Below are 25,324 nucleotides of genomic sequence, written 5' to 3'. Positions count from 1 at the left end.
CGGTGGCAGTATGTGGCGCGTCTGTGCGCGGAGGGTGCAGAGTGCTGTTCCCAGGGCCGGGTTCAGGGCTCGGTGGGCAACTTTGAAGGGCCCGCGGACCGGCCCCGCCGCAGTTCGTTGCGGCAGTGGGATACCCAGCTATGGGGTCCGCTCGTTGTGCGGCTGGAGCTACGGCTCTGCCACCGTCCCACGTAACCGCATACTGCAACAACTCCTGGGGTCGCCCAGCCGCCGCTCTTATAGCCTCCCTCCGCACCAGAAGGTGAGTGATCCACCCCGGAGCCTGTTGTCCTTCAGAGCCCGCTTCTTGGCGCGGGGAATCCTCCTTGAGAGGCCTCCGTCAGCCAACTCCCTTTCAGATCTATTATGGTCCCTTGCCCAAGACCTTCCGAGTGGGGATCTCTTCTGTTGAAAGAAGAGCTTTAAGCCTGGGGATATAAGCAAAAGGTCTATGAAGTCTCACGTGCTTCTCAGATTCACCAGACTGACTGGAGGATCAACCTGCCATTGAAAGTCATGAAATTTCTGGGGTGCTAGAACTCCCTTTGTATCAACAGTGACCAATTTGTAATGGGACTCAGTAAATATTTTCCATGGAATTGGGTGGGATGAAACTAAAGCACACTAAAGAGAGTTGAGTATCCCTGTTTAAATGTATGCTTCTTTTTCTCTTGCAGGTTCCACTACCTTCACTTTCCCCTACAATGCAGGCAGGCACCATAGCCCGCTGGGAAAAAAAAGAAGGGGAAAAAATCAGTGAGGGTGATCTAATTGCAGAGGTAAGTTTTAAAATATGCAGATGATTCTAAGGGAGTGGCTTTGTCAATAGACTGAGGCTTAGCCTTCTGGTAGGTAGTTACTTCTTTCTCTTTAAGAAGCTGCTCCCCTCCCCTCTTCCCAGTTATTAGAGATGATTGGTCAGCTAAGTTGTCAGCAGCTAGCTAAAGTGACTGTTTGAGACAAGGTTTCACCATGTAACTCTGGCTGGCCTGCCATGCCTGCTGAATGCTAGCAATGCCTGGCCTCTACCCAAAATGTTTTAAAACCATTCTTTCAAGTCTGTGGTAGTGGGTTTATCTTGGTGTGGATTTCTAGACACGTTCTAATTAACTGCATGTTGGCAGTACAAACCTAAGCCAGTGCCTTGTGCTAACAGGTTGAAACTGATAAAGCCACTGTTGGATTTGAGAGCTTGGAGGAGTGCTATATGGCAAAGATCCTTGTTCCTGAGGGGACCAGAGATGTTCCAGTAGGATCTATCATTTGTATCACAGTTGAAAAGTGAGTTGGAAAAAAAACCTTGTAATTTGTGCTTTTAAAACGTTTTAACTCAATTCGGAAGTTAAAGACATTTGAGGACTTGCTGGGAGGTTAGGGATTGAATTTGCTTCATAAATTCTATATTTATGTATTCTTTTTCTTCAGGCCTCAGGATATTGAGGCCTTTAAAAATTATACATTGGATTCAGCAACAGCTGCCACACAGGCAGCCCCAGCCCCAGCTGCAGCTCCAGCTGCTGCCCCAGCTGCACCTTCTGCAAGTGCTCCAGGTAGCTCCTATCCCGTTCACATGCAGGTAAGACTCAGCTTCTGAGTGCCGGCTCCTGATGACTGCTTCTTTATATTCTTTATGGGTGGTGATTGCATCCTGAAAACTTGTTATATGTAAGTGCCCGTCACTGGCAGTCCACAGAGATTTAACTGTGAAGCTTGACAGCTTGTACTCTCGTTGTTTCCAAGTGTGTGAGCTTGGACAGTTTCTTTAACCTTTCTCAGCCTTAGCTCAGGATACAGGATCATGCTTGGTTTTTCTCATTTGCAAACAATGTTAAAGGTTTTGCAAATGTTTTTTTTTTTTTTCCTATACAAGTAGAATTTAAGTAGAGAAGAGGTGCTCTCTGTTGAATGAAAGTCCCCAGATATTTTCCTTTGGTTTAGAGTGGGCTACTTCTTTTTTTTTTTTTTTTTTTTTTTTCTTTTTTCTTTTTTTTTTTCGGAGCTGGGGACTGAACCCAGGGCCTTGCACTTGCTATGCAAGCGCTCTACCACTGAGCTAAATCCCCAACCCTAGAGTGGGCTACTTCTAAGCATAGATGAAGTATTTCAGTAATACTCATTAATGAGAAAATAACAAGAAAAAATAAGTATGAAGAGACGGCTCAATGGTCAGAGCACTGGCCGCTCTTTCAGAGGACTCAGGTTTGATTCCCAGCAGCCACATGGCAGCTTACTTTTGTCTGTAAGTCTAGTTCCAGGGGATCTAGCACCCTCACAAAGACATACATACAGGCAAAACACCTATGCATGTAAAATAAAAATAAATCATTTAAAAAGAACAAGCAGTATCGAATACGTCTACAGGATGACATTGTAACAATGCTAGTGTCCATAGATGTGATTATCATGAACCTAATATCGTCTAGGAAACTAAGTCATGGTTTTGTTAAGTAGATTTTCCTTCATTTACATAATCTAATTACAGTTTCCTACCTCCCAGATCTTCTCCATTTCCCTAACCTATCCAAACCTGTACCTTTTCCTTCTCTTTTATATTAGAATCTAAAAACGAGAAAAACAATAATAAAATAAAAATAAACTAGAATAGAACCAAACAAATGGAAAAAAGAGCCAAAGAAGAAAAATGTCTACAGACGACAAAGCACATGCACTAAATCACATTATTAGATATTAGAACTTTCCTCTGTGTGTCTGTGTGGTCTTCTGGGGACCGAACCCAGGGCCTTGCGTTTGCTAGGCAAGCGCTCTACCACTGAGCTAAATCCCCAACCCCCTGTGTGGTCTTGATGTGGGAAGTAAAATGTACAGGATTAAGATTTGACCTTTCGGGCTGGAGAGATGGCTCAGTGGTTAAGAGCACTGACTGCTCTTCCACAGGTCCTGAGTTCAAATCCCAGCAACCACATGGTGGCTCACAACCATCTGTAATGAGAGCTGATGTCCTCTTCTGGTGTGTCTGAATAAATAAATAAATTAAAAAAAAAAAAAGATTTGACCTTTCCTTAACCCTATGAGAAGTTTTCTGGGTGAATCAGTTTCTCTCTGGAAATCATGCTCCATTTCTATTGCTAACAATCCCTTATGATGGCATTTTTCTTGGTCTTTAGCTTTCATGGTTATTTCTTTCAGTTCAGCAACCTTATTTTATTGCATAAGACCTCGTTTCTCCATTTTATCCTACTTTGTGTTGAAGTGTTAGAATTGGGCCCTAAGAATCCTTTGAGATGGTAAAGATACATAAATGAGTATATTTCTCCCCCCCCCCACAGACACATACACACATATACACATACATACACACTCACACACATATACACACTCATACACACAGACTCACACACACAGACTCACACACATACTCACACAGACTCACACATACACACACACACATACACACTCACACACACACTTATACTTTCACTTACTCACTGGTGATTATGCAACAAAGAAAAGAAACTATGAACCGAAAATAATTTTTAAAGAATTTCTAAGTCTTGCAGGCGTGGTGGTTCACACCTTTAATCCCAGCACTCAAGCAGAAGCCAAACAAACAAAAAACAAACCAAACAAAAACAAACAAAAAACCAGAAAAGAATTTTCTGTCTTGTTTTATTTTTTTCCCCCACTTCTAGAAACAATTTTGACTGAAATGATTTTTTTCCTTACTATAAGGCTATTCCTATTTAAAAGACAAAGAAGATAGCAGATAACTGACAGCCACCCAAATTTAGTGGACACAATTATATAAATAGGAATGCAAGTAAAAACGTATATGTATCAGCTGGCCATGGTAGTACAGGCCTTTAATTCCAGCACACTGGAAGCAGAGGCATGCAGATCTCTGTGAGTTTGAGGACAGCCTGGTCTACAAATTGAGTTCCAAGACAGCCATGGCTGTTATACAGAGAAACCATGTCCAAAATACAAATTTTTTTATATGCATTTAGTGTGTGTGTGGGTACACTGCATTTATCTGTGTAGAGGTCATCGTGGGGGTAAGTCCTCTTCTGTGACCATAGTGCTATAAGGAGCAAAGACAGAGTTAGAGAGCAAGGCTTGTTGACTTCCCTATCTCAAGGAAATGAGGGAGATAGCACAGACTTCTGTACTGGACATTTATGTTATGTACACCTGTGCATATCACACACATACACACACACACACACACACACACACACACACACACACACACACGTGCGCGCGCGCAGAGAGAGAGAGAGAGTGTTTTTTGTTTTTTTTTTAAAAAGTCTCAAAAAATATAATGTATTGTTCTTCTAGTCAGCTACTCTTCTACTATTGAACCTCATCCTTTGTTCCAGGAAGAGCTCTAATGTTCATTTTTAAAAATCGTGTGTGCACATGTGTGTCATGTGCATGCTGGTATTCCCAGAGGCAGGATTGGATTCACTGAAGCTGGAGTTACAGGTGGTTGGGAACTGACCCATGGAGACCCAAACTCAGGTCCTGTGCAAGAGCAAGTGTTCTTGAGCACTTAGCCCTCTCTCTAGCCCTTAATTTAATACACACACACACACACACACACACACACTTATTAGGTGTGTGTGTGAAATAAGTGTGGTTTCTTATGGGTGAAAAGATGCTTATTGAAGAACACAACAAATTCAGCAGAGTGCTTTGTCTCCACCAAGATCATTCAACCTATGGGTCACGGCCCGTTCAGGGGCCAAACAACCCTTTCACATGGGTCACAATCAGATATTTGCATATCAGCTACTTATATTAGATTCATAACAGCAAAATTACAGTTATAAAGTAGCAACAAATCTATTTTTATGCCTGGGGGTAACCATATCATGAGAAACTATTAAAGGGTAGCAGCATTAGAAATTAAGAACCAGTGACCTGGTTGCAAAGATAGTGTGTGTGTGTGTGTGTGTGTGTGTGTGTGTGTGTGTGTGTGTAGGGGGGTTGTTTTGACCATATGAAAGAAATCTTTCCTGTCTCCCTGTAGCAGCATTAGAAATTAAGAACCAGTAACCTGGTTGCAAAGATACTGTGTGTGTGTGTGTGTGTGTGTGTGTGTGTGTGTGTGTGTGTGTGTGTGTGTGTAGGGGGGTTGTTTTGACCATATGAAAGAAATCTTTCCTGTCTCCCTGTTGCTTTTCACTTTGGAGGATAGAGGATGGGTTAGGGTGTCTGGTTCTGAAGGATGCTTTAATTGGGAAAAGGATTGACAAAGACTTGTGATGGGTGACAAGGTCTCACTGCACTGAATGCTTTTCTGTGTAGTGCTTTCTGGTTAAGCATTGATGAGTGGCATTTGTCTCTGCAGATTGTTCTTCCTGCCCTCTCCCCAACCATGACCATGGGCACCGTCCAGAGGTGGGAAAAGAAAGTGGGAGAGAAGCTGAGTGAAGGAGACTTGCTGGCAGAGATAGAGACCGACAAGGCCACCATAGGTGAGATTCTTCAGCTCTGGGTAGTTGAGGAGGAGGAGGAGGATGGCCATCCTTTCCTGAACTGAGTGAGTGATAATGTGACGTTTACAGTCCTGAGATTTGCTGCCTGGAACATATTTTACAGCAAAGTCATCACAGCCACACATGTCAGTTCTGAGCTGTACTCATCGCTGGAGGATATGTCAGGGTCTATTCTTAGGCCCAGTTCGCTCTCATGGCTATATTTTTATGGTACTCAGAAGTTGTACCAGAACTGCCATTGTCTTAACATGGGAAAAGAAAGAGAGAGGAGGAAGAAAGTTACGCCCTCTAGGGCAGGAGAATACCAAAGCCTTTCAGGTAATTCTGAGAGAAAACAGTACCCAGGGTGTAGATGAGTCTCATAATCTGAAAGTGACAGGGATGTTGGTCTTCATGTGTATCACAGTTCCATGTGCCCCTTCATTGATTTATCTACTATGCAGTCATGTATCTGTGCTTGCGTCTATTGTAATCCTAGGTGTCATTAACTCCTTCCACTCTTCCATGGTTTCTAGAAGCAGAAGGCTTATCTATGCCATAGTGACAGAGCAGGACATCATCAGGCAGTAGTGGTCACAGACAGTGCTCTTCACCATTCTCTTGGTAGCCTAGGGCAAGTGCCAATCAAAGAGTAAGAGGTCTTACTAGCTTATTCTTTGACATACTGTACTTTTTAATAGTCTTTTTCTCCTCCTCTTCTTCCTCTTCCTCCTCCTCTTCTCTTCCTCTTCCTTCTCTTCCTCTCCTCTTCCTCATGCTCTGTCTCCTCTTCCTCCTCCTCTTCTTCCTCTTCTTCCTCTCTTTCCTCCTCTTCTTCTTCCTCCTCTTCCTCTGCCTCCTCCTCCTCCTCCTCCTCCTTTTTTCTTTGAGATGAGACTGAAGTTCAAGTGCTGGGATTACAGGCGTGTACTACTGTGCCTGATTCCCTCATAGCTATTAGAAGAAATGATTCTGCCTTAAAGGAAAAGCAAGGGCCAGCGCCATGGTTTGGTGTGGTCAAAGGTGCTTGTTGCCAAGCTTTAGATGTGCATTTCCTCTGCCCAGCTTCAACACATCTTCTCTTGAATATTTCCAGTTTGGAAGTGGAAGGAATCTTTAGAGATGTGTCTGTCCATCAAGAAGAACATAACTGCAGAGAGCAAGATTGGGGTGGTGGAACTTGCCCTTGTCAGTAGCTTGGTTTTGCCATTTTTAGTTGAATTAAATTAATTAGTAAGTTTCTGAGACAGGGTCTCACTCACCGTGGATGGCCTGGGACTCACAAGAGATCTGAGTACTACCATAACAATCAGGTATTATCGTGCCGTGCTGCTGCTAGTTCTTTACAGGGAACTTTTTGCTGTGTGATCTAGTCTGATCTTGAACTGATGTTGCACAGGCTACCTTTGAGCTACCATCCTCCTGCTTCAGGCTCCTGATGGTGTAGTTACAAGAAAACGCCCAGCTTTAGGCTTTACTTCTATACATCATCAGTGTTTACGAGAGGCCGTAGCTGAGTAACACCTTACCTGGTAATGTAGAGACTCCAGTGATACTCCAGTGTATTTCATCACATTGGAAAACTTAGCCTGATGCCAGCTATAGGCTTTGAGGAGCTCTGAGAACACTTACTGCTGAAGTCCCATGCTGCTGTCCTGCTGGTAGTTCTTGTAATCTGACTTCCATGTAACGCTGACTTCTAGCTGATACTATCTTAGTGTCCTGTGAGTGCCACATAAGGCCGCCCTTGGGGCATTTCCAGTAACTCTTAGAATGAGCCACTGTCTGCACTGTGTCTGTAGAACAGACAAGGTCAATATGCACAAGGGATTGGCTCCAGAAGGGCGTTCATGTGTGCTCAGCACAAGTGCAGTTTTTTCCCCAAATTGTTTTGATCTCATAGATTTGGAGGGCTAATTGCATTTTTCATTTATACTTTGTGCAGGGTAAGTACTTAAAAGCATTAATTGATTTAAGTCCATAACATTTATGTAAGGATTGCATGGTCAGTCATTCCTTGGAATATATGTTAGCAACCTGATTCAAGGATGAAAGTCTGTATGTGCAAGTTCCCTAAATGAGTGGCTACAGTGGGGTGGGGTCACTGGAATTGGACCTTGGACCTTGAGCAAATTTGTAAGACTTCTGTTACCGAGTTATGCCTCCAGCCCTGTACACTTTTAATCATTAATGGATTTAGGGATGCAGGACAGAGGGATGGCTCTACTATTCCTGTTCCCATGTTAAAGACAGAAAGGGAGGCACAGAGAAGTTAAATAGTTTGCAAAAAATAAAACCAAACCAAAAAAACAATACCAGTAGTTTGAATATGAAAAATGTCTTACCTGAAACCCTAGTGAGAATGTAGGAGTGGTGGAGGCCTGAGTCCCATAACCATTTTCTTTCTATTTAAGGCTTTGAAGTACAAGAAGAAGGTTATCTGGCAAAAATCCTGGTCCCTGAAGGCACAAGGGATGTTCCTCTGGGAACCCCGCTATGTATCATAGTAGAAAAACAGGAAGATATAGCAGCATTTGCAGACTACAGGCCAACAGAAGTGACCAGCTTAAAGCCACAGGCACCACCACCTGTCCCACCCCCAGTAAGTATACTTCTGAACCTGGGTTGTCCATTCAGGCAGATGATAGCTCAGGTTTCTGTGGGTCCAGATCCTACACGAAGGAAAGTGACTGGCAATACATGTTAATCTGAGCGCACACACACACACACACACACACACACACACACACACACACACACACACACACACACACACACACACACACACACACGCGCGCGCGCGCGCGCGCGCGCGCGCTATGCTGCCCACCTGATGATTAGTACTTTACTCTGCCACCATCCTAAGCCTTGCTGAGAACAAAACTAGGTTAAAAGTCCTGTTAGTGGTGTGATGGTCATGTCCATGGGAGGAGGTGATGGTTTCACCCCACATCTTTTGTTGCTTAACTAACGACCTGTTTCCACTCTTAGTTCTGGTATTTGTGATGGTAGCTGATGAAGCCTATGTTTTGGACTTTGGACCTTGATGTGACATGACTTGTAATAGCATCATACACTTGCATATCTCCATGGGGTTAGAAGAGCTGTGCATTTCCTCAGAGGAAGCTTGCATTCTCAGACTCTCATTGATTCAGATGCTGTCAGGGAACGGTGGGGTCCATTCCTTAAGTACTTGAAACATGGGACCTGATGCTATCATTTTATATCCTGAAATGAGATTGAATAAAGCAGAACTCAGGTTAATTATATACTCAGTGAAGGTAAAGAATTGACCAGAAGCAAGGTGTTTTGTGGTTCAGGTACTTGGGAGGCCGCAGCAGGGAGGTCACAGTGGCTTGCATTGTCTCAAAGGGGAAAATGACAAGAAGTGACAGGCAGTAAGTATGTTATACTTAGGTCAGTTTTAATTCCACACCTCTCTTGTTTGCATAAACTGTTTCTGTGTCTGACAGAAAGTATTCTTGCCATTCGTCTTCTATGTTAGTCAAACCAGGAAAGTGCATAAATATCATTAAATTATAAAATATGAACATGTGTTTTGTCAGATTATCTTTGCAGTGATGAGTAGATACTCTCTAACTTTTTTCCCAAAGGTGGCAGCTGTTCCTCCCATCCCCCAGCCTTTAGCACCTACCCCCTCAGCCGCTCCTGCTGGACCAAAGGGAAGGGTGTTCGTTAGCCCTCTTGCAAAGAAATTGGCAGCAGAGAAAGGGATTGACCTCACCCAAGTTAAAGGTAAGTTTCTTTCTGAAGAAAGGGGCTATCCAGTTAGAGTTTAGTTAAATGCAGAGTGTAAGGCCAGCTGTACACATCTTGGAAGGAGGCATCCTTGCTGCTCTCGCTCTCATGGAGTAGGGAAAGCATTACTGTGTTCTATTTGTTCTATTGCCTATGTAATCTGTGTGCCTTTTCAAACTTTCTTCGATTCATAGGAAATCTTCAACAGTAGTGACTCACGTTTGCCCTCTGACCTCTGAGGGGCTAACTCCTGTGATCTTATGGACCTGGACTCAGGCAAACCCAGGCTTTGTGGCTTTGGGCAGAAAAGAATTTCGGGACTTGTTGGAATGAAGCTGAGTTGAGGTTTTATTAAAAATAAATGCTCACAAGCCAGGCATGGTGGCCTATACCTATAATCCTATCTCTGAGTACAAGACCAGCCTGGTCTACAGAGTGAGTTCCAGGACAGCCAGGGCTACACAGAGAAACCCTGTCTTAAAAAACTAAAAGAAGAAACGTGCTCACACAAAAATCAAAAGCACATCAAAGAACAGTGTTGTTTATTAAAAGATTCTTTTAATGAAGATTTTAAGGATGGAGATTGAGAGAAATATTCTCTGGGAAATAATAATTCATACCCAAAGGTGAGTATGGGCTTTTTAAGAGACAGTCAGAGAAGGTCAGACATACCCAAGTATAAGTGTGGGTACACAGGGAGAGTTGCAGTTAGATGCCACCATTAGCCATGCACACCACTGTGGTGTCTCTTTTTTCCCCTTGGTGAGTGGAATTGTGGGGAGATGTCGTGGATGGAACTATACTCTATAGACAAAACCAGGAGCCATAAGGGTTATATATAAGTCTTTTCTATAAATGGGGCTTTTGATGAGCTTCCTAGAAAATTATTGGTTTGTTACTGGGAGGAAAATCAGCTTTAGCAGATGTTAATGTTGGAATTCTTGCTTCTCAGGAGTTGAGAGGCTTCTGTCTACTTCAAAGAGAGGGGTATCCTTTCCCTTCTCATATCCCTACGATTTCCTTGTCTTTATCCTGTCTTGCTTAAGTGTTGGCAAAAGTATATGTGTTTGTTGAGCAATATTGAGTTATAGACATGGCTGCATCTCAGGATTTGGTTAACTGAGTGTAGCAATAAGCAAAACTGGCTCGTCAGGTAAAAGTGCTAGCGGCTGCTGACCTGAGTACTGTCCCTGGAACCCACAGTAGAAACAGAGAACTGCTCCTGTCGTTTGTCCTCTGACCTCTGTGTGCAGTGTGGCACCTTATGCATAAGGGGTGAACTCAGGTCATTAGGCTATTAGTAATAGCCTTACACTGAGCTTTCTCAACAGCCCAGTTGTTGCTTTTTGTTCTTAAAACAGGAACCTAGGATCATAGTAGGCAGGCACTGCAACACACATATATATTTACACATAGGCCCCTCTCTTTTCTTTGTTTTGTTATAGCATCTCAAAATAAAAAAAACTGCCCAGGCTGGCCCTGAACTTGCAATGTTCTGTCTTCAGCTTCCTGAGTAGCTAGGATTAGAAGTCCTATTTTAATTTCTGTATTTTTCCTACTACCCTGTGCTGTCCTCAGATCTGCAGTTGTTGCCCTCAGTCTGGTTCTCACTCACCACCAAGCTACTGTTTGTTGGTGCATTCTTTACATATCTATGCTTATTATCAGACAAGTTTAAGGTGTTTTATAGAACAGAGGGGCTGAGTTAGTAATTGTGCCTGAAGAGCCTGGACTAGTCAGGTCATTTGTTGGAGAGGTGGCAGTGCTGGTTATTTTGTTAAAGGGATATGTTGAAGAACCTTGGTATTGTTTTCATGCAGGCTAGGTGTTGCGGTAAAAATAAAAATGGATTGGCGGCTACCAGTACCCGCACGTTCCCACTCCGCAAGGATCTGCGGGAGCCACTTGCTCCAGCTGTTTCTATGCCAGTCACTTTACACACTATCCCCTTGGCGGGTTATTACCATGCCTGACAAATATGGTGTTCCATGGGCCTTTCTAGCATGGCACCATGCCATGCCACACTAGCCCCAGGCATTCTGTAGCCTAGCACAGCTTCCAGAACTGAGACAGACTGTCTCTGCCCGCCAGGAACTTTGCTCACATCCCCTGTAGCCCAGTAAAATCAAAGCTCTGGAAACTTGTAGTTTAACAATTAGATTTATATGTTAAATTTTCAGTCTACAATACATGCACACAATAAATTAACTGCCAATTAATAAAGATATAAGCCACCCACCTGGACAAGATAAAATTGACCTAGTCCATCTGGATCTGGGTCGTGCTCTGTTGTCTCCATCTTGATTCTCTTCACTCCTCTTTCTCCTCCCTCCTTCTGAGACTTTTCCCTGCCTACCCTTCCTTCTCGTCCAGTGATAGGGTACTCCTTATCCTGGACCTGCCTTGCTGCATAATGACATCATCCTACAGCTGGGTTAAGTGATTGCTTTATTATTAAGCATATATTTATTGAGAAGCATCTGTGCATCAGGTACTTGTTCATAAGATGGAGAACATTCTGACTCCACTGGCCAACAGGAGTGATTGAAATAACAAAAGTCTAGCATTATAGCTAAGCGTGGGATCCAGAGCTAGAATGCTCAGGCTTAAATGTCAGCTCTGCCTTATGCTAACAGTGTGATCTTTTCTGGCGCTGTTACTTGTATATAAAAATAACACTTAATACGGTATGAAGATTAATAAGTAAACAGTGCTTGTGCAGAGAAAGCATATGTGCTATCCTGGCTCTGCATTTTATTATGAACTGAGGTGACTTAAGACTAAAAAGAAATAGACTCAGTGACAAACCGGTCAGTGACAGGAGTGGTCACTTTTAGGATGGGTGAGGAAGATCTTTCTGAGGAAGTGATACAGGACCTCCTCTCCAGACAAGGAGTCACCTGTGCACCAGCCTTGTGAAGGGTTGGAGAAAAGCATTTTGGCAGAGGGCACTATGCCAGTATCCCACGGTCTGGAATCAAACAACCTTGACATGTCTGAGGAACATAATGGAGCATGAGGAGGAAAGGGGAGAATAGAAATCCAGGGTGAGAAGAATCAGAAGCTGGGCCCGTTTGGCACAGGCCTATAATCAAAAAACTGAGGCAGAAGGACCAGAAGGTCTGCTGGGCTGCACAGACCGAGGTGGCTGTGGCTGCAGCACAGTGGTAGGGCACTTGTCTAGCACTGTGTGAGCGCTAGCATCACGAGGCACAGAAAGCATCTTGAGCTGTTGCCAGGGGTCCCCTCGTTGAGAACCTGGTCCATTAGAGACAGTTGGGGGTAGAGTGATTTGGCAGGAAACAGCATTCTTGAGTATCAATCAAAAGAAGTAGGATTGGCCTTTAGTAGAATTTAGAACAGTTTATCTGCTTTAAATGAGATTATGGATGGTTGGTTTGGTGATGGAAGAAGCCCTCCTTGCTAGTGTTTTTCTGTAAATTAAGGTTATCAGTTTAGAGAGAGTCTGAGAATGGCTGACATTAAAGAGATTATGAAGTAGCCTAGGGCTTGGGATCAATTTCTGGGGACTGTTGGGTTTCTAGAAATTTCTGTGACACTGTTTCAGGTTTTCAGTTCTGAGCTTTCAATCAAGTGCCTACTTTTTATTCCAAGCAACAGTTAGTCCCCCTGGTGTTGAAGGAAGATTAGCACTGTTGGGAAGTCTTGCAGGGGATGATTCTAACAGCCTGAGAAATGTCATTTGGGGAAGGGAAGGAAAGGTGGAAGGGGTGGAGATAACGGTCAGGGCTAGGAAGAGTGGAAGGGTCAGCAGAGTGTAGTCTCCTTCCGTGTACTTTTATTTTAGTCCTGGGACTTGAACCAGACTTTGTGGCCCTGGCTCAGCAAGCTCAGGATCCAGGATTGTGTGATTCACTGACACCAAGTATTTGGAGTTTTTCCATAGAACCACCAACTGAGTGTCCAGTGGTTCAGTTCACTTCTGATGTTAACGACTCAGTTAGAATGAGACTCCATAGGTGAGGGCAGCTCTTCCTTCAGATTCCTTCCAAGTCTCCAGGGCCACCTGCATGTTTAATTCATTAGCAATAAATCATAGATTGCCAGGTCTCCATGGGTTTGGTAATTGGCTAAAATGACTGATAGATATTGTAAAGAATCCAGCTCAGGCTCGGCCAGTGGTACAGATGCATATGACAAGGTATAGCAGGGAGAGATACCGCAGCACCATGTACTCTGGAGGGCTTCACAGTGCACGCATGCACTCTGAGGACTTGCCATCCTGCCACCACATTGCTGTCCTCACCAAGTAGGAAGCTCACAGGATGTCACAGCATTATTTTCATGCACATGTCATACAGACATTATTGAATAAATCACTGGTCAGTGGCTATTGAACTCAACTTCCACTCTTTCTCCTCTTAGTTGGAATTGGTGCAAGAAGCAGGGGAGGGGAATGGAAAGAAGATTGAAAGTTATCACACTAATCAAGTACTTGGTCTTTAGGCTAACAAGACTGATGTCCCTTATCCAGAAGCTCCACCCTCAGTCACCTCATCAGCACAAAGTAGTGTGATGTAAAGAGGTTTGATTGGAAAAAGCAAATATCACTTGGGGAATTTCCTAGATTTTGGAAGGCTTATGCCAAAAACCTGGGGAAAAAACCAAATATATCTATATTTATCTTATGACAGTACCAACAAAGAGAGAATGTGTTTGTTGTGGATTTCAGGGATTTTATTTTAATTAATGTATTTATTTCATTATTGGGGTTGTGGAGGAGGGAGCAAGAGAAGGAAAAAAACAAAACTACATTGTAGAAGAACCAAAAGTCAGATAGAAGGGCATAGTAATTTAGCCAAAACGTTAACTATAGAGGAAGAAACTGAGGCTTCTGGTGTTGAGAGCCCAGTGCATGGTTGTGAGTGTTTGCACATGGTGCACCTTCTGCCTCACTGCCCTGTTGTTCTCACAGTATAGCTCTGAACAAGAGCTGCGTGTTTCCAGGGTTGAGGATTTAGCTCAGTGGTAGAGCGCTTGCCTAGGAAGCACAAGTCCCTGGGTTCGGTCCCCAGCTCCGAAAAAAAGCTCTGCCCTTTATACCACACTGCTTTATGATCACCCTTTGTGTTTTGTTGGGGAGCTGGCAAAGCAATAAAACATGCTAATTCCGCTAACTGTGATGGGTAGCTGGTTTTCTCTTGAGGGGTCGAGAGAGGGGAGAGAGGGTCGTGGCATCAAGCTCAGCTCCGGTTGCAGGGGAGGTTATGGTTTCTCTGTGCTTAAAAGGTGGGGAATCTAATAGAGGTCCCTGCCTGCCACCTCTGTTCTAGAGCTCCTGGTGAGGAGAGACAGTTCTAGCCAACTCTGTTTTCATAACGAAGGAAAGGAATTGGGAAGAACTGCACACAACAGGAATCCTTTAAAAGGCTGCCATGGGGGAAGATGAATCAATTTGACCAATTTTTTTCTAGAAGTGGGCCAGTGTAAAAGGTATTATAATAACTAAATTCTGAATTTGCTTCAAAGTCAGGATGATGTACTTGGGCCTAAGCCTAAAACTGAGACCCTAACCCTGAGGTAAAGATGGGAGGAGGGAGGGGAATTTGAATAAACTAAGGCTGTGAGAGAACTTGAAAGTCTCTTAGAGACATTGTAATATTTCCTCCCTGGTTTGTAGTGTGGGTTGATATAGTTTTAGTTGGTGTGAAAGACCTGGAAATTATGAGAAATGAATGATTCTAAGAATGAGATCATTGTGTTACACATTATTCATACTATTCTGAAGTAAAAAAGGTTTATTTCTTCAGAAAATTGTCAACTTTACACAAAGGTTGTACTTTATGGTCAAATAAGAGTGTTTCAAGGTTCAGTGAGTTGGGCTTCTGTTTTGTTTTTGTTTTTGATTTCTTTGTTTTGCTTTTTAAGATAACCACAGTCAACAGCTAATTTCCCTTTTTGATTTATAAGCTATAATCAGTATTATTCTTATGTCAGTGTTTCTGAACTTAAAAGCAAAGAAATAAAATAAAATGCAGGAAAATAAAAGATTTTGATTTAATTGAATAAAACTATTTACCATAGTTAAAAAGAACTACTATGGGGGGGTCAGGAGGATACACGCCTTTTAATCACAGGACTTAGGAGGCAGAAGCAGTTGGATCTCTTGAGTTGGAGGCTATCCTGGTCTACAGAGAGTTCCAGGACAGCCATGGCTACACAGAGAAACCCTGTCTCGAAAAAAAACTAAAACAACCAACAAACAGAAGAACTCCTATTGATCCAGGGAACTCTGTGGATTAATGAGCAATTAACAAAGCCACTGTTCTGAGGGAGAGAGGGTCTTTTCAGGGTCACAGTGTTGACCTTGGAGATCCATTGGTATACTGTCACATATGTGATACTCATGTGTTTCTTCAGGGACGGGACCAGAAGGCAGAATCATCAAGAAGGACATTGACTCTTTTGTGCCTACTAAGGCTGCTCCTGTGAGTTATCATTCATTCATTCATTTGGTTTTAGCCACAGTCAACTTAAAATTATTATTCTTGTGGGGACCAAATCTTGGGGGCTTCATACACACTTGGCAAGCACTCCTGTAACTGAGCTACATCCTGGTCCACAGCCTTTTGTTTTATATTTCTTTCTTTAATTCTTCAATTTAAAAATGCTTTGTTTTCTCTTCACCTCCACACCCCACCTCTTCTGGTTATGTTGAGGAAGCAGGCTAACCTTGAACTCGAAGTCTTCCTGCCTCAGCGTCTTGTGTGCTGGGAATTTAGGTACATATCACCACTCCTTGACTTCTTTTACAACATCAATAAAAACTAGTCATTGAATATACTCTTCCTCAAAAAATGCTACCTCTTAAAACATGATTTAAAACTCTTAAGTAAAAGAATTAAGAGCAATATTCTCAAATAGTCTAATCCGAGTCCCTTTTGCTCCATGGAGATTGAACCAGCTACTCCTGTGGAACCAGCTACTCCTCAGAACTTTGCTGTTCCACTTTAGCATGTCACATGCTAAGATCTAGCAGTCACTGAGAGCCTTTTCTTTTCCCTCTTAGGCCGCTGCAGCAGCTGCTCCCCCGGGTCCAAGAGTGGCACCAACTCCTGCAGGTGTCTTCATAGACATCCCCATCAGCAACATTCGTCGAGTAAGAGAACCACCGAAGTCTGCAACCGGGGCTGTGGGCATCTCCACTCTGGTTGTTTAGTTGTGTGTGTGGTAGTTTAAAACACCAAAAAGGACCTTGCCAGTTGAAAATGCTAGATTATTAGTTTAAGGAACTTTGATTTGGTCAGTTGAGTAATGGGGGTAAAGAAGTCTCTGTTTCGGCTAATCTCCTAGGAGGAGCAGTCCTTTGTCTTACTCTGTTCTGTGAGGTAAGCTACCAGGGAGCCAAAGAAGAGGCAAGCAGACTGAGTTAGGTACAGTCTGTGCCACCTGAGAACTGATGTTGAATTCCCTCTGGTTTCAGGTGATTGCGCAGAGGCTCATGCAGTCGAAGCAGACTATACCTCATTATTACCTTTCTGTTGATGTAAATATGGGAGAGGTGCTGTTGGTGCGGAAGGAACTTAATAAGGTAAAACCTGGAAATTCTGTCTTTCCTATGAAAGCTTTGCTGTGTTGCCATGTGTTTTGTTTTAGAAACTGGTTAATGATAGAAAATTATTGCCACTCGAAATTGTTAAATAGAGAATATCCTGGGAAAACTTCATTTAACTTCTTTTGATTTGTTGCAACTATCTGGACAGTGTCTCACTATGTACCTCACACCTGGAACTCCATATAACCAGGGCTGCAGTGACCTTGTGACAGGCTGTAGCCTCTAAAATGTTGGGATTGCAGGAGTACACCACCTTTTCTGGCTTTTCTGTTAACCCTTGACGAGAATGTAGCATTTGAAGCTCATTTGCCATAGATGGATATTAGTCTAGCAAGTTCTCTGTGGTCTGATGCTTGGGCTGTTTGGTAGTTTAGAAATAGTATTCATGTGTTTATAGTCAGACACTACATGTGCTCTTAGCTCAGCATAAGGTACTTCTGAGGATAGAGAGCAAAAGCAGTTTGTGTTCAGCCGAGTTTATGATGGAATTAGGGCACTACTAAATGTGACAGGAAGGAAGGTGGTTTATAAAGGTGGCAGTATTCATTTGTAGACCAGGCTCTTTATAAAACTGCCTCTTGATTTTTACTCAAATACACTTTGAGTAAAACTGTGTGAATTCAGCAGAGTGTTGAAGGAGACCAGTGATAGTTGGGGAATTCACAGTGCTGTAAGACAAATGTGGCCAAACTGTGGAAAATGTAACGTGTTTGGATTAGCAGAGAGGTGAAGAAAACTGATGCTAATGGTTGAGAATCAGAAGGGTCAAGGACTGTAAAAATGGAAATAAGACTGGGAGACTGAGAGCCATGAAGTACTCGGTACATGACTGTGAAGCTCCCAGCTCTAACGTAAAACAGCAGGCACTTTGCTGTGCAGACAGGATCCCTGGTGCTGGCTTAGGCTGGCTAAATCTGTGACTTATGTTCAGCAAGAGACTGTGTCTCAAGAAGGAAGGCAGAGGGGCTGGAGAATGGCTTGGTGGTGTGCTCGTTGCTCTTGCAGAGAATGGGTTCAGTTCTGAGCACCCATGGTAACTTACCTGTAACTCCAGTCCAAAGTCTTGGTGCTTCATTGCTGTAGGCAGCAGGCTCACCCAGGACGCACATCTGTGCATGCACATAAAATAAGTCTTTAAAAATAAATGAGGCAGAGAGTGAATGAGGAACATCTTCAACTGTGTAAAATGAATAAATGTAAAAGTTCTTAAAAAAAAATAGTAGAGCAAAAGAACCCCATCCATCAGCTCCTTAGAGTGGCATACAGGCCTTTCACAGGGTATTTGTGACCTTTCTGAGCTCTTTACCCACCACTGAAGGCACGCCGGTTGTCTTGCTGCTTCTTGGAATTCCGACTTTACACTCTGTACTTGTGTTTTCTCCATATAGACCCCACTGTGTCCATGTGCTTTTCTCCTTGACCTCCTGAAGGACTTGACTGGTCTTCCTTTTCTAAATCTACAGCCTTTTCCCCTCCCCATTCACACATCACTTTGTAAGCTGCTGTGTGGCACACAGTGACTCCTGAGCACAGGTTTGTTTATTGTTCAGTGCCTCACACATGCTGTACCCAGCACAGAGTGGGCATGTGAGGCACATCACTGACTGCATGACTGAGGCAGCAGCACAGCTCGTGAGTGGCCACAGGGATTGAAGATGATGGTGGTCACTCTTGTCAGAATTCTGAACTGGGCTAGAGAGACGGCTCAGGTTTAAGAACACTTGTTCTTGCAGAGGACACATGTTATGTTCAGTTCCCAACATGAACACATCAACTTCCAATTGTCTGGAGCTCTCCTTCCAGGGGATCTGGTACTTCTAATACCCACATGCTCCCATTTGCATGTGGTACATGACATGCATTCATGTACATGTGTGTACACACACACACACACACAACTAAACATTTTTTGTTTTGTTTTTCCAGACAGGGTCTCTCTATATATACCTGGCTGCCTTGGAATTCCCTCTGTACTCCAGGCTGGCCTTGTACTCACAGAGATCCTCCTGCCTCTGCCTCCTGAGTGCCAGGATTAAAGGTATGCACCACTACTGCCCAGCTACAACTAAAATATTTTTAAAAATCAAAGTACTAAGACAGATAAATGTATCCATTGTATTTAGTGTATTAGTTTGAATGAGTTTTGAGATATTCATGCCATTTTAATGCCATGTTCAATTCACATATTTGAAGTGCCCTCGTCTATTTCAGAATATATCCATAATACCATGGTAAATTTTGGAGCATTTTTGCCACCCCAAATAGCTCCTTGCCACAATCCTTCCATTCTCCTCAGTCTTACATTTTTGTCTTGGAAGACTTACCAGCAGGCGAAATGGAATTCTCTGCCCATGATCTTAGGAAGTCTGTTCACGTGCTTGTCGCTCACCATAGCCGAGGCTCAGCTGTGCAGCACATTTCCCTTCTTCCTGTCTTCCCTTCTTTCCTTTCCTTTTTGTCTTTTTGTCTTTTTCTTTTTAAGCTTTATTCTGTGCTTTGTATCTGTGCAAGTGTGTGTGTGTGTGTGTGTGTGTGTGTGTGTGTGTGTGTGTACTTATAGGTTCCTACAGCGGCTAGCCACAAGAGGATGACAGATTCCCCCTGGAGACAGCCTGTCTTGTGATCTTAGGGGGAATAACTTTTGGACCATGAAGTATGAGGCTAGATAATTATGGGAGGTTGCAGATCTTTTTCTCATCAGGACCTCCAAGTTCAGTAACTGTTTTGTTCTGTTTTGTACTGAATTTTCTTGTGTTTTGGGGCTGTTGAAGCAGTCATGTGATCTTTCTGTTCTGTTAGGGCATTCCACAGTAATTGAACTTTTCCCTTTTAAGAAAAGGATCTCACAGTGATTGATGCTCAGGCTTCTGGATTCCAGTGCTTCTCCTGTCTAAGCTTCCAGAGGAGACAGAAGAATAGGCACGTGGTGCTCTGCACACTTCACTTGGTCCTCAGTGTTACCAACTCTTGCATTCTTTAAACGAAGCCCATTGGTCATAGCTAATGGGCCTTCCTTTATATTGCTAGGGTTGGTCTGTTAGTATTTTATTAAGGGCTTTGCTGTTATATTCATAAGGTAATGTTTAGGTTTTAGCTGTTGTTTTTGTCTGATTTTGGGACAGACTAACACTCGGGAGTTGTTAGGTCATTGAGTCTCTGTTCTTTAGAAGGCTTGGTGAAGATTTATGTTAGCCTTTAAATGTTTGGTAGTGTGGGTTAGTTGCTGGGCCGTGGTGGCACAGGCCTTTGTCCCAGTACTTAAGAGGCGGAGGCAGGCAGATCTCTGAATTCAAGGCCATCCTGGTGTACAGAGCAAGTTCCAGGACAAAGAAACCTTGTCTAAAAAAAAGTCTGGGTCTAGTTTATGTTAGCAGATTGCACAACCAGTTTCATCTATTCTGAGTTTATACTCTTTACTGGTTGGTTGTTTCTAGAAACCTGTGCATTTTATCTGGGTTTTGTAATTTGTTGGTGTTGGGTATTCATAGTACTTCTTTTTTATGTTGGAAAGATAGTATGTCCCCAGTTCACTCCTGATTTGAGGAATTTTCTACTTCCTCTTTTTCAAACATTTGTTAGTGTGGTTGTTGCTCACTTGATCTTTAAAAAAAAAAAAACAAAACAAAAAAACAAAAGAACCCTGCCTTGGTTCAGTTGAATGAAAATAGGGACATGCCATGAATCATGATGTCCAGCTGCTGCTGTGCTTCCAGTCAGCAGATAAATGAACCTGCTTCTTTTTGGGTGGCTGGGGGGGGGGGTGGGAGTGTGTGGGACAGACGATCGGGCTAATAAAACCAGTTGCTCATTGTGCTTAACAGATGCTTGAAGGTAAAGGAAAAATCTCCGTCAATGACTTCATCATAAAAGCTTCAGCTTTGGCCTGCCTGAAAGTTCCTGAAGCAAACTCATCTTGGATGGACACAGTTATACGACAGTAAGTGACTGGAGACTGCACAGTGACCTGAGCTAGCTGTGTCTGCTGACTGCAGGTAGGGGTGTGGGGACTGATGGGTTCAGTAAAAGGGATTTGGTGTAAAACAGTCTGGTTACACTGATAATGACTGTCAGGAAGCAGGGTGGAATCCGTTCCCTGGACACCAGTAAGTTCTGTCAGCATGCGACAGGCTGGGTACCACACGTTAGGTCTTTGGAGCCACTTTATCAGGTGAGTGTTTTCACTTCCATGGCTTACGCGAAGGATTGGAGGCTCAGGGAGTTCTGTAGTTTGTCCCAGTTTAGTAAGCTGATCAGTGTCAGAATTCCAACTCAAGCCCTGGCCCTTTCTAGAATGTAGGTAGGCACTTTTATACTTAGTTTTTAATTTTTTAAAATTATATATCTGAATCTGGGTATGGGTGTGTGCAAATGAATGCAGATGCCCAAGGAAACCTGAAGCACCAAATCCCTCAGAACTGGAGTTGTTCCCTGACATAGGTGCTAAGAACCAAATTCGGATCCTCCTCCTAACCCCAGCATTATTACAATTATTATTAAAAGAAAAAAATTCCAGGGCTGGAGAGATGGCTCAGTGATTAAAAACACTGACTGCTAAATAAATAAATAAATAAATAAATAAATAAATAAATAAATAAATATTTTTAAAAAAAGAAAAAATTCCTTTCCCCCTTTCCTGTGCTCATGCACTCACATTGCCACTCACACGTTTCCTCAGAGAACAGCCAGTCAGTTTGTTGTAGACAGCAACTAGATTCTTCATTCTAATTCCATCTACCTGGAGATCGTATTAGGCCTCAGAACTTGGGCCTTAGACCCACATAACTGTCCCCTCTTAGATGCTCTTCTCTGGCAGCTGACTACAAACAGGTCCCCATGGCCCCTTCAGCAGGACAAGTCACGGAGCTCAGAGAAATGCTCATGTAGTGTCTCACTGAGGAAACTCTGCAGAGGGTACAGATAACATTTAGGCCATCCTGACCTACAGAGTGAAACACATTTCAACAAATAAATAAAAGCCAGAGATGCTGCCCAGGGTATAGGGACCTTGCTGATCTACTCCAGAAAAGATTGGGAGGCCTCCCTTAGTTTCTCCTGAGTCATGACCTCTGAGTCCTGGGCACTCTGGTTTCTCTCCCATGGTGTCTCAGCTTTTTTTTGTTTTGTTTCCCTTTCTCCCCCACCCTTTCTATTTCCCTTCTACCTACCTTTCTACCTCATCCCACCCCCAACCCCTGCTCTTTGATGTACATGTATGCCATGGCCAACTTCAGGACAAGTTTCTGGAGTACGTTTTCTCCTTCCACCGTGTGAGTTCCCAGGATTGAACTGAAGCTGCCAGCTTGACGGCAGGTGCCTTTACCCACTGAGCCACCTGGCCAGCCCCATCCTCAGTGCCCCTCCTCTCACTCATTTTTTCCATGTGCTCAGGCTTTCTTGAGGACTTACTCCAGCCCATGTACTTGTACTTACAACCCAGAAAGGTCAGTTTGTTTCATGCTGATTAGGGTGGTGTTTTTGTAAGCTACTTGGTGTGTTAGTCAAGAACAGCAAGGGGGATAAGTGTGAAAGCAACCTTCTGATACATTTCTTCCCCGTCCCCTTTCAGTTTTTTAAAAAAATATAAGTGAAAGAGAAGATACATCAAGATGTTAACACATAGGATAGACATCCCTGAACAGTAGCACAACTGCTTCTAAAATTGTGTGTGTGTGTGTGTGTGTGTGTGCGTGTGTGTGCGTGTGTGTGCGTGTGTGTGCGCGCGCACGTGTGTGCGCACGCGTGTGAGAGAGAGAGAGAGGGAGAGAGAGATTAGTGACACTGGGTATCAGACTTGGAACTCTGTGTTCTACTGCCTGAGCTACATCCTAAACACCTATAGTGTGAAGTAAAAATTCAGGATTCATATTTTCTTTAAGCTGGTTCTTTTTGGTGGTCCTTCCTCCTATTCTTCCTCTTCTTTCTCCTCTTCCTCTTCCTTCTGGCAAGGCACAGGATGGAAGAATTGAGGGAGACACTCCAGCTACTTTTTTAAGGTGTATTTATGTTTATATGCATCGGTGTTTTCCCTGCATGTGTGTCTGTGTGAGGATGCCAGATTCCCTGGAACTGGAGTTACAGATAGCTGTGAGCTGGGAATTGAACCTGGGTCCTCTGGGGGAGCAAGCAGCCAATGCTGTCAGCTATGAGCCCTTCCTCTGGCCGTGCAGCTCTTAAGTCTTATATGGTGATGAGTTTGACTCTATTTTCTTTTTTGACAGAAATCATGTGGTTGATGTCAGCGTTGCTGTCAGTACCCCTGCAGGACTTATCACCCCTATTGTGTTTAATGCACACATAAAAGGACTGGAAACCATTGCTAGTGATGTTGTTTCTTTAGCCTCCAAAGCAAGAGAGGGTAAACTTCAGCCTCACGAGTTCCAGGTAGGATGCCATTCCTCAGCTGTAAGGCATGCATTACTCTGAAGCTCAGCCTCCTTCTCTTGTTGCATTTTCTATCTTATGATACTTGGTCTTCAAAACAAAGCGATTGAGTTACATGGGAAAAGCCGGAAAACATAGTTTCATAACATAGTCCCATAACTGCATGGGAAAGCTGGTTCAGTCAGTTGACTTTGGTTTATATAATGTGTGTCCTACTCAAATAAAAGGTTTTCTCATGGCCCCATTAGAGAATGTTTGAAATTTTTTTCTTGGTTATGGTGACAATGCAATCTATTTTTATGCTTTTTTTTCCTTTAGGGTGGGACATTTACAATCTCCAACTTAGGGATGTTCGGAATTAAGAATTTCTCTGCGATTATTAACCCACCTCAGGCATGTATTTTGGCAATTGGTGCTTCCGAGGATAAACTGATCCCTGCAGATAATGAGAAAGGGTGAGTGGGGAAGTGGAGAGGGCTGGGAATGCCATCGCATTATGTCATTATAGCTTTACATATGGCTTTAAGTCGAATCAGTAAAGACAGCGTGAGATGCAGTGGAAGCCACTTCAATTTTACTAACTTCAGTCATAGTTGAGATGTGCTCTTGAGATTTCTAGATGGTGAGTTGGTGTGTTTTCTTTTTCTTTTTCTTGGAGACAGGGTTTCTCTGTGCTGCCTTGGCTATCCTGGAGCTCACTCTGTAGATCAGGCTGGCCTCAAACTCAGAAATACACTTGCCTCTGCCTCCCAAGTGCTAGGATTAAAGGCATGTACCACCACCACTACCTAGCTGCCTGTTCTTCTTAGTCAGATAGTGAGCATTATAGCTTTCTGGACCAAATGATCTGTTACTGAGTCCTTGCCAGTGCACTATGACAGTAGTCAAAGGCAAAATGCTAATGACTTCCACATCATAATAGGAAAAAAACCCCAGAATTTGGCTTGTTTTGTAGTTTGGCAACCTGTATTCACAGGCATGTATTTACTTTTTCTGCAAGGTCATAGTTTGAGCCAAAGATAAATGGTGAATGGAACCAGTTTCCATATGCATATCTACAATCACAGCTACTCTAGGGCCTGAATCAAGAGGGTTAGAAGTTCAAAGCCTACCTCAACTATATAGCAAGTTCAAGACCAGTTTGGTTAACTGCCTCAGATATTTAAAAACTAGATTTTGTTGTTTATTTGTTTGCACATCATGTAAGTGATCTAAATTTAGTCCTCTAAATTATAAAAGGGAAATAATCTACCTGGGTAGGATTATGGTAGGAATCAGCATGTGGGCGGCTGTTGTCTTGGGCTCATTGGTTCCCTTCAGAATACCCACCAATGTTTTTCTTTCTAGCTTTGACGTGGCTAGTGTGATGTCTGTCACACTCAGCTGTGATCATCGAGTTGTGGATGGAGCAGTTGGAGCCCAGTGGCTTGCTGAATTCAAAAAGTACCTTGAAAAGCCTGTAACTATGTTATTATAATTTCCCTGCGAACTTCTATTCTTCCTCTGCTGACATTATATTTATATGTTATTAAACAGGTGGTTCTTTTAAAGTTTCACTAGTTAATTTTATTATTGAGTCAGTCCAGATAAATTATTTGTAACAGACATAAATGAATCTTTTGTAAATGCCAGTTACACCCAAATGTTTTACCCCTTTAATAATTACACATCGGTTTAAAGCTGTGTACTCCTAGTGAAGGGACATGTGGCCTAACTCTTTGGTGAGAAGACCTTCCTGGGAGTATAGAATGGGCAGGATTGTGGCTTCCTGCAGACAGACTCATAAAAGTAACCTGGATGAGATCTTGGAGTTTAGATTTAATTGATTCAACTTATTTAAGTGTGAGGGAAACAGTCGTGAAAATTACTTCTTATGGGAGGAGTTTGAATTTACGTTGGAATCTAACAGTTAAAGTCTCCTGTCACATGACCTTAGTTTATCACTCAGTAAGTGAAACTTTTAAGAGTCAGCATTTTCTTAGACCTCTTCAAACCAACTATTATTTTTATATGAATCTCTAAATAAAATAGCTTTCCCCACAAGATAAAGATATAAACCAGCTTCTTGGTATAAATGAAATTTTATGTATTTATTTATAAACAATTTCAATGTATAACTTGAGAATTCTGCAGTTTCCTCCAAATAAAAGAACATGCATATTGAAATGAA

General features: G+C 42.9%; 1 protein-coding gene across 1 annotated transcript; it reads left to right on the top strand.

The window, feature by feature from the left end:
* Window positions 1-25,324, top strand: Dlat (dihydrolipoamide S-acetyltransferase). Its single transcript, NM_031025.1, is given in 14 exon segments — window positions 1-262; window positions 678-779; window positions 1,157-1,281; window positions 1,426-1,576; window positions 5,312-5,438; window positions 7,853-8,040; window positions 9,053-9,194; window positions 15,579-15,646; window positions 16,228-16,317; window positions 16,642-16,749; window positions 20,595-20,710; window positions 22,992-23,154; window positions 23,473-23,609; window positions 24,502-25,324. Coding segments are annotated over 14 exon segments (1,899 nt in total). The 5' UTR covers window positions 1-10; the 3' UTR covers window positions 24,632-25,324.

This window comes from Rattus norvegicus, chromosome 8 (assembly GCF_021556685.1).
Source record: "Rattus norvegicus strain SHRSP/BbbUtx chromosome 8, alternate assembly SHRSP_T2T, whole genome shotgun sequence".
NCBI classification, from domain to species: Eukaryota; Metazoa; Chordata; class Mammalia; order Rodentia; family Muridae; genus Rattus; species Rattus norvegicus.
The sequence above is the reverse complement of the archived record's forward strand: the minus strand, read 5'-3'. Positions and strand labels throughout refer to the sequence as shown.